Source organism: Trichosurus vulpecula, chromosome 1 (assembly GCF_011100635.1).
Source record: "Trichosurus vulpecula isolate mTriVul1 chromosome 1, mTriVul1.pri, whole genome shotgun sequence".
NCBI classification, from domain to species: domain Eukaryota; kingdom Metazoa; phylum Chordata; class Mammalia; order Diprotodontia; family Phalangeridae; genus Trichosurus; species Trichosurus vulpecula.
This window is the reverse complement of record NC_050573.1, coordinates 207,940,195-207,949,139: the sequence shown is the minus strand read 5'-3', so window position 1 is coordinate 207,949,139 and position 8,945 is coordinate 207,940,195. Positions and strand designations below refer to the sequence as shown.

Genomic DNA, 8,945 nt, shown 5'->3' with positions numbered 1-8,945 from the left:
TACAGACATGCAAAGTATTTTTTCAAACTGTCAATTCAGCCATTTTGCTAGATGCTAATCCAACAAACATTTTTTTTTATTAACGTGTACAAATGGCTAAATACCTGATTTCAACAAACTGTTCCTGAAAATTAGAATACACTTTTGTATTAAAAAAAAAAAGAAATTGAAGGACAGGGAAGTTGAGGTAGGGAATGACAAAACAAACCACAGTTTTTTTTCTTATTGCAGTCTAATAATTTTACTCAACACTTTTTTGCTGCATTTGATCATGATATAAGAATAGCTGGTTAAAGTCCATAAAACCTCTAGCTGGTGTTTCCATGGTCGATACTTTCACATTTCACTGTTGCATGTTCAAAATCACTCAGGGACGTACTATTTTCAAGCAGTCTATATAATGAAAACAATGTACATACAACACAAGATTCATTTAAATCATTTTGTTTTTCACATATCACACCATATACAAGTATTTAACAAAGACAGAAAACAACATAGAAAGAAATAAAACTGACAAGAAAAACAAAGCAGGGAAAGTCTTAATCAGGAACTAATTTCTTCTTCAAGTTTCCAGTAAATCTCAAAATGTATTTAAAAACTAAGGAGCACTTGGTGGCCAGCAACCAAATTACAAAATAAACATATCATTGTGCAGGCGGGATGTCTTGCCGAAGGAATAACAAATGTCTGTATTTCTTAGGTTTGGATAAAGGCAGTGGAATGAATTTAGAAACATGTCCACTTTTCACAATTCACTACAGAATTTTCTTTTCACAGTCCCCATGTTTGTATAAATAGTTCTTCTCTGAAAATAAAACAGAGTTAAAACATTTTCTTCCTATGAAGAAACACAAACATATACATCAATCAAGACATTAATCAGGCATTGGCATGTATTCAGCTATTTCAGGCAGAGGATGTTGAAAGAATTTGATGAAATGATCTGTTGAGCAAATTAAATGGCACATGTAGACAAATCAAAATTAGATCACTGAAATACAAAAATCAAGGTCATCATGGTCCTACATGATAAAATGAAGGTGTAAGTGGATAATTGGTACTTGATAAAAATGCCATATTATCCTGATTCCATATACCCATATCATATTTTTGGCATTACATGCTGAATTTTATTTTGGTAAAAACAAACAACATATTCATGCAAAACATTCATTATCTCTTAATTGACCAGGCTGTGCAGATTTTATCAATCTGATCTTATGATAGGTATGGAAGTTCAGTGGGCTATTTGTCAAGATGATACAGCACAAATTAACAATCTAATATTTACTCTGCCACTTTGGGATTTTCCAGGCCCCTGTCTTTCTTCTCGTTTGAGGGATATGATTCAGAACATTTCAAAATTGATAACATATCTTCCAGTAAAACAAAGAATCAAAATCTAGTCTATCAATCAGAAATTATTTTAGCTTCTCCACTCAAAGTTTCACATTTTGAGAGAGTGGCAAGATTAAATTACTTGTAAATTTGATGTTTTGGTGTTACACATGAATTTAAGAAAGGCTGTCTTCTTTTATCACAGATAGCCACATGCTTGTATTAATAAGGACATATCACAAGGAGTAATAAATAGCTAATACATTTCCTTAAACCATCAGACAGCTTAAACAAAACACAACAGAAACAAAATACAACAAATTTTTTTTTTGGTTATCGAGTATATTTGCTTACCTTGAGTTCTCTTTTTAGACCCTAGTTGTGTTGTATTCAGATTCATGTTTGCTTAGAGACCCAATGAGGCAGAACCTGGAATGTTATGGCTATTTCATTCAACAAAATAATATTTGCATACACACAAAATATATGCATATATACATATACTTAATTAAAAATATCCCTGAAAATTTTAATCAAGCTAAACAAATAGATTTTTGTTGGCATGCAAAAATCCTTCAGAATTACTAAAGATATCCTAGACACTAAAAAGAGGTATAAATTCATAGAGGAAATAGGAATACTGTATAAAGAAACATAAACCTACATAACTCATGCAAGACAAAACACAAATATGTACAAAAGATTCAGAGTGCTTGGAATTTGAAAATGTCTTCCTAGCTGTTAATGTCTTTTTTTTTCCTCTCATAAACTTTTATTTGTTCTTATTTCCAGGTATTCTAGAAGGTAATAACACAAGAAAAAATTGCTTATACATTTAAAAAACCCACCAAATTTTATTGCTTCTTCTTGCTACATTTTTCATAGGTAAGTATTTGGCATTCTATCAACACTGCAATTCGGTTTATAGTCTGAATATTTATCTTTATATTTTCTTTGGATAAGCACTGAGGAAAACAGTTTCTTTTCAATGCAAAACATTATGATGCAATGTTTTGAAAAATATAGTTATAAATAACTTTCCATTTAAAAATATGTCAGAAATATGGGTATTTCTTCAATAAGTTTAACATGTCCAGTTACTATATTTATTAAAATATATAAAAATACACTGCTTCTGATTAGTGTAGTAAGCAATCTGTAGAAACTCTCCTTAAATATGAGGATGCTATATAATAATATAAAAATTTACATTGTATAGGTAAGTATAAAGTCATATGTTTACATCTCTATCATCTTTAAAAATGGTCTTTGGTTCATTAAAATATATGGATCTGCATTATATTGTACGTACAATATGTATGTATCCATATGTATACACACATATGCACTTCATATACCTGCTCTGTGCTATTCCATATATGAATGTTAGGGGAATTATGAATGAGACAGAAAAGAGAAGGGTAAAGGAAAGCAAATTAAGACACTACAATCTGAACTATTAATAGAAAAAAGAAATGAAAGAAAAGAACACAAACTATTTTGTGAGCAATTAAGTCTTCATGGAATAGTCTTCACCAAAAAAATCTATTGATACTGACCGCTGGACAGATTTATCATGTCTGGACAGCCTGTGACTCGTAGTGGGCACCTCTTCAATTTCATCTATGTCACATGCCTCTGCAGCATCTTGTGAGTAGTTATGCTTCATGACAAGAATATTTCTTCTGTTCATGGGTGGGATGAGGGGCTTGACAGGTTGGGGTGGCATTTCTGCCAAGAGAGGAGCATCTCTTGTGCTGAGGTTACTACGGCTGCCTTTAGTGCTAGACAGTTGTGATCCACAGTGATGGTCATGAATACATTTAGAAGATGACCTCCTCAGTTTATGGTAATTTTCAAAGTCATCAGCCACATCTGCAAAGTCAGCTGTAGCTCCTGTCCCTCTAAGAGTGCATAACTCATAATGAGGAGGCTCAAATACCTCCTGGAATACTGTCTGGTCAAATTCTGCTTTCCTTTGGACAAATTTCTTACGAGGCTGTTTGATCTGTACGATGACAGAAATAATAATGAGGATGATCACAATACAGGAAGTCACCCCAATGACACTGGTATTGGTAAGCTGGTCCAGTAGGTTAGTCTTTCTTTTTTCTGCATGTTGGAGAGAAGTTTAAAAAAATAAAATTAGATATACACTTAAAATAATTAAGCAGTTTTATTCTTATTGTCAAAGGCCTAGTTTAGCATGACCCATATTTTCAGGAGGTAAAAAACAAACAAACAAAAAAAAGCACCACTTCAGAATTTTGACATCGCACATATTGATCCAAACTTGATCAGCACAAAGGTTCAACTCCCAGCTATTGTCTCCTCTTCCTTCCCTTTCCCTTATTTCTTTCAGAAAAAGATCAGGGAGAGGCTCTTTGACTTTAAATTCAGGACTTGGAATGCTATTTTAACTCATCATTTAAGAAACATGTCTCTCCCATCCTACATACCTCCAAGAAGTCTGGGTACTGATGAAACTACATACTTCTAAATATCTCGTTTTCTCTTTCCTCTACTCCTAGTATTGATAACTAAGAAGTGTGGAATATCAAGAAGTTTGTATCTACTTAAGAATTAATTACTTTTATAGGTGAACTAACACTAATATCCTCTCCAGAATTATTAGCAATATTCTGAAGCTAAGATAAATCCAAAAATTAAAAAAGGTTGTTTATAGGTGGAAAAAATACCATATAGATTATTAAATATTTTCTAAGTTTTCTACTCTCTTTGAACTTTGAATTACTATCCGAGAGAGGATTTGGGTGGGATACTTGATAAGGAGCTTACTCTGTTTTCTCTCCCTTTACTTTTCTCTCAGAAACTCTAGCTTCCTTTGAGTTTCTGACTCACGTCCTATAGGAAGCCTTTCTTCATCTCCTTAGTTATTAGTACCCTCTCTCTCCTCTTTGAATATGTATACTTATTTCTTTCTGTCTTATCAGTAGAATGTAAGCACCATGTGGGCAAGACTTTTTTCCCCTCTTCATTTTGTCTTTATATGCCCAGTATACAGTACACTGTACAAAGATTGTAGGTACAATCTTTATCATTTTGTATTGTATTATATGTTTTATTGTGTTATGCTGTACTGTGTTGTGTTGTATTGGAATATATGTAATTCTCAAGTGTGAATTTTCTGAGGAAAGGAAAGGAATACAAAGGAGAAGAAAAGGGAAGAGAGAAAAGAGGAGAAACTAAAGAAGTCAGGGAAGGAGAGGGAGAGAGAAATGGAGAGAAAGGGGGTGAATCCATCTAATAATTGACTGCTAAGCTTAATAATTGCTTTATTATTAACTGACTCACTGGAGGAAATCCTGTACTAAGAAAGACATTTATCTCTTTCTGTACTTTAGCAACTTGGCAGTTTTGCAATTCTGCCCATCATGTTTGTAGTTGGGATAGACACTTCTACTTATCCATATGTCTAATACCCAGGATCCCTTAGATTCTTTGATATCTTTGGAAATCACAAGGCACAATAGATTTTCTATTTTTGTTTTCCTCCTAGATGGCAGAGAATGATCTTCCAAAGATGCCTTTAAGTTAGCAATTAAGTTAGGGTACTGAGTCAGTTTCCCAAGATTAAAGTTGTGATCATTAGGTTGCTGACATAATAAAGCTACAATCATCCTGCTTCCTCTTCTCAGACTTCTGAACTTATTCACCCTATCATATATTTTCCCTATTGTATGACTGAAAAAATGGAGCAAATGGGCCTTTCTGGTAATGGGAAAGCCATACTTCTCCTAGTTGATCACAGCTTTCTTTCTTTGAAGAATGAACATTGTTTAAAAAGAGAAAAATACTTCTGCTGCATCTGCTTCAGCTACTTGGGGATGGAATATCACATTCTTTTGAGTATATGGTTGCTTTTTGAGCTACATAAAATTTCTGTTTTTTTCACCATTCTGCTTTAGCTTCTCAGAGGATTTTGTGGGATTCAGCAGAATTACATGATGTTTCATAATCCATCCGGTTTGTATATTTCTTGATTACTTCCTAAATTGTCTATTCAGTCTTTATAGGAACACATCCACAGTAGATTAAAAACAAACAAACAAATGAACAAAAAGGGGTGGGCTGATTCCGTTTCCCATGAGAAGTACTGTTAGGTAACACAGTATAAAGGTAGAAGTATGGAGTTCAAATCTTGGCCTGAACCTTTAGTATCTGAATGTTGATGGGACAAGTCACTTAATCTATTGGAGTTTCAATGCCCTCACCTGAAATATTCTGATAAACATACTTATGTTACCTATCCCATAGGGCTGATGTAGGGAAAGTACTCAGTAAAACCTCAGTAAACTCTGTGAATGCAACAGAAACTGAAAAGAGTATCTCTTCTTTATACATGCAACCCATACTGCAAACTGCATTCACAGTGATCTTCATCCCAAGAACACATTTATTTAGAAGAATCCATGTCAGATGTGGGTCTCCAATTGACTGCCTGCAGCCATTACTGCTCTTCCTATGGTTGAAGAATTCTGCTTCCATTTACATTAAGTAAGCACCTTAATACACAATACTGGGCTTTAAGCATGAAACTTTTAACTTGCTTCCCTTTGCTTGCCTGGGCTTCTTAGCAAATTGTTTAATATTGGAGCCTGATAAAACAGGCTTCCAAGTAAGCTTAAACATGATACTTTCAGGACCTAACCAAAACTCCCTGGCTCCAGGGGCAAACCTGTGCCCACACACAAAATTAGGGGGCAATCTGGCAGCCAGTTCCCTTAAAAGGGGAAATAAATAGCTTGCTCAATGAGTTAAGCTGTCTGAAGCATCAGAAAGCCAAACTGCTCCTCAGAGATATTCAATCTTTAGTGTTCATGCACAAGGCCCAATGAAATCAAACTGAAATTAATGAGAGATGCAGCCATGGATTAAGGAGACTGAAGAAGAATAGGCTGCATTAAAGGGTTCATTTTGTGTCTTCATGGCCATAAGGGTTCTGTTAAATTGAAAGTGCTTAAAGAATATATATATATATATGCACTCCTATGCACATTAATGAAAATAGGGAACTTCAGAAATGGAACAAAGCCAACATAAAATTCTCACTAAGCACACATACACACACATACATACACACACAGATGCATACATCCACATACATGTACACCCCTAAAAATAAAACATACAGTTTATAAGAAGATTGCTTGTATTATATATTTAGGAAAATTTTCTTAAGCTGTTCAGAAGCTTGGGATAATCTTCCCTTTATCACTAGAAAAAAGGTGAAAAATTCCAGAGACTCAAGTCTAAGTATTACCTTTACAGTGATTTTCATCCCAAGGATACACACAGTTTTGGAGTCCATTGCAGACCAATGTATTATTAATACACATATTACTATGGCAGAAAAATGTATTGCCTTCACATGGAGCTAAAATTATAAAGAAAAGAGAAAAAAATAATCAGTGCTGTTCAATGATATGCCACTCACATCTTAGACCGAAAGGGGAAAAAGAGATATCAGTGATAATTTGTTGTTAAATTGAGATAAATCATCTGACATGGGCTTTTCATAAGTGTTCAGATATGGTAATTATTTCTTGTGTTCGAGGCAAAGCTGAAATAACTCTAGAGAGGTCTGTAGAAAATTTTCCACCATTAAAGATTCATTATTGCCTATAGAAGAGAATTTATATTACACACTTCATGTGGATTTGCTATGTTTCTTTAAATTTAAATTTATTTATAGGTTAAACTAGAGAATAAACTAATTCTATTTTGGAAATATAGAAACTAAAACACATTGGTTAACCTGGATTATAAAAAGAAAATGTGATATTGCTATATTACATAAGTTCTGTCAATGGGATCTCTATTTTAAAGAAATTAACCCACTTCATGTATCTCTTATGCATATATTGTTCTCATGTATATTTTTTATAACTCATAAATAATAATAAACTAGCTGTGTCAGAAATTTACTCTAAGCATGAGGAGAAACTTTGAAACTTAGTCCTTAATTGTTAATATTTACTTAAGATAATCTTTGTGTTATCAGAATTCAATTTTTCTTTTCCTATCATTAAAGTTGTGACAGACAGCATTGTTTAGCAAACAGTGTGGACAGTGTGCTGGCCTTGGAGTTGGGAAGACCTGGATTCAATTCCTACTTCTAACACTTTCTACTTGTAATAATAGCTATGAAACTTTACTAGTCTGAGCAGCTAGCATTTCTCTAAGTCAGCACTTCTTAAACTATTTACAATTTAAACTGTGTACAATTTAAGAAGTACTGATGCGGTCATGAGTGGATAAAGTTTAAGAAGCCTTTCTCTAAGTCGTAAGCATCAACTAAGTTTTCAACAGGTTTGAAAATCAGTTTGTTTATGTAAAACACTGTAATACTTAAAATGTACTAGCTATTATCTAGATTAGGAAAAGTTTTCTGGTTAGCATTTTTTTAACTTTTAATTTTCTCTATCAATCTTCCCTTGCCATCTTTATCTTTTCCCATTTTAATTACTTATTCCCTTCTACTTACATATATGCTCAGGTCTCATCTCAGTGTTGCTCTCTCCTAATGATATCTTAAGAGCTCAATCCAATGCTCTCATTTTGGTCTTCACTTTACTTGAAATTTCTGTAGTAATTATCATCAACCATCATCGCTACTTAATATTTTTTCAGTACTTGGGTTCTTGGACAGTACTCCATTTTGAATTCTTTCTAACTCTCTGACAATTCTTTCTTCGTTTTTTTTTTTTCATTAGCTTCTCTTCCTTATCACAACCCAAAAGGTAGGGAAAATAACCCAAAGTTTTGTCCTTTCTCCTCTTTTCCATTCCCTTACTCTCCTTTCCCCTTATGTCTCCTCCTCTCTTTATCTCTCCTCTACTTCATTAGAATGTGAATTCTTAGAGGGTAGGTATTGTGCATTTGTCTTTCTTCGTATTTGCAGATCTTAACACATACATACATAGTAACCATTTCATAAATTCTTGTGCAGTGACTATTCTTCCCTGCCCTTCCCTTTCCCTCTCCCTGCCCTCTCTCCCCTCCTCTCTCTCTTTGTAATCTCAATCTGTTAAACTTCCATTAACACTGATATTCAGCTAATTCCCAAATCTATATCTACAGCCATGATATCTCCTACAAGCTCCAGTCCTTTATTTGATACTATTTGCTGGACATCTCTACCTAGACGCCTCACTAGCACCTGAAATTCAAGATGTACATAACTAAACTCATATTTCTCTGCTGCCTAGTGCCCAATAAAGTATCTTTCATATCAAAGAAACAAGTTTCAAATTCTGTGCTCAAATCTTTCCCTCTTTCTCACTTCTTTTAATCTGTTGACAATAGCATTATTTTATTAGGAACCTGCCTGCTTAGCTATAATTGGTAATACCATAAGCATTGACTTATGGCTCATTGCTTTTTAGTTATTTGAAATGGGGTATATAATTATACTTCACTACTACCACAACAGTCTATCTCATAAAATAAGGCTGCAGTAGGTCATGTGATTGGAATATGGAAGTGAATTTTTGTTGTTAGCAAAGACTTTCTTGGTTAAAAAGTTATCTGCCCTGCTTCCATGCCTGTGAGAAATGGCATAGTATTTAAAACACAGAAAA

General features: G+C 33.8%; 1 protein-coding gene across 1 annotated transcript in view; it reads right to left on the bottom strand.

Moving 5' to 3' along the window:
- Positions 1 to 508: 508 nt before the first annotated feature.
- Positions 509 to 8,945, bottom strand: part of NETO1 (neuropilin and tolloid like 1) — a 209,494-nt gene continuing 201,057 nt past the window's right edge. The window contains exons 8-11 of the mRNA XM_036742188.1: positions 6,626 to 6,739; positions 2,901 to 3,453; positions 1,696 to 1,770; positions 509 to 808 (exon numbers count right to left, since the gene is read on the bottom strand). Of these exons, the coding sequence (XP_036598083.1) occupies positions 1,710 to 1,770; positions 2,901 to 3,453; positions 6,626 to 6,739 (728 nt within the window). The 3' untranslated portion in view covers positions 509 to 808; positions 1,696 to 1,709. The remainder of the gene's footprint in view (positions 809 to 1,695; positions 1,771 to 2,900; positions 3,454 to 6,625; positions 6,740 to 8,945) is intronic.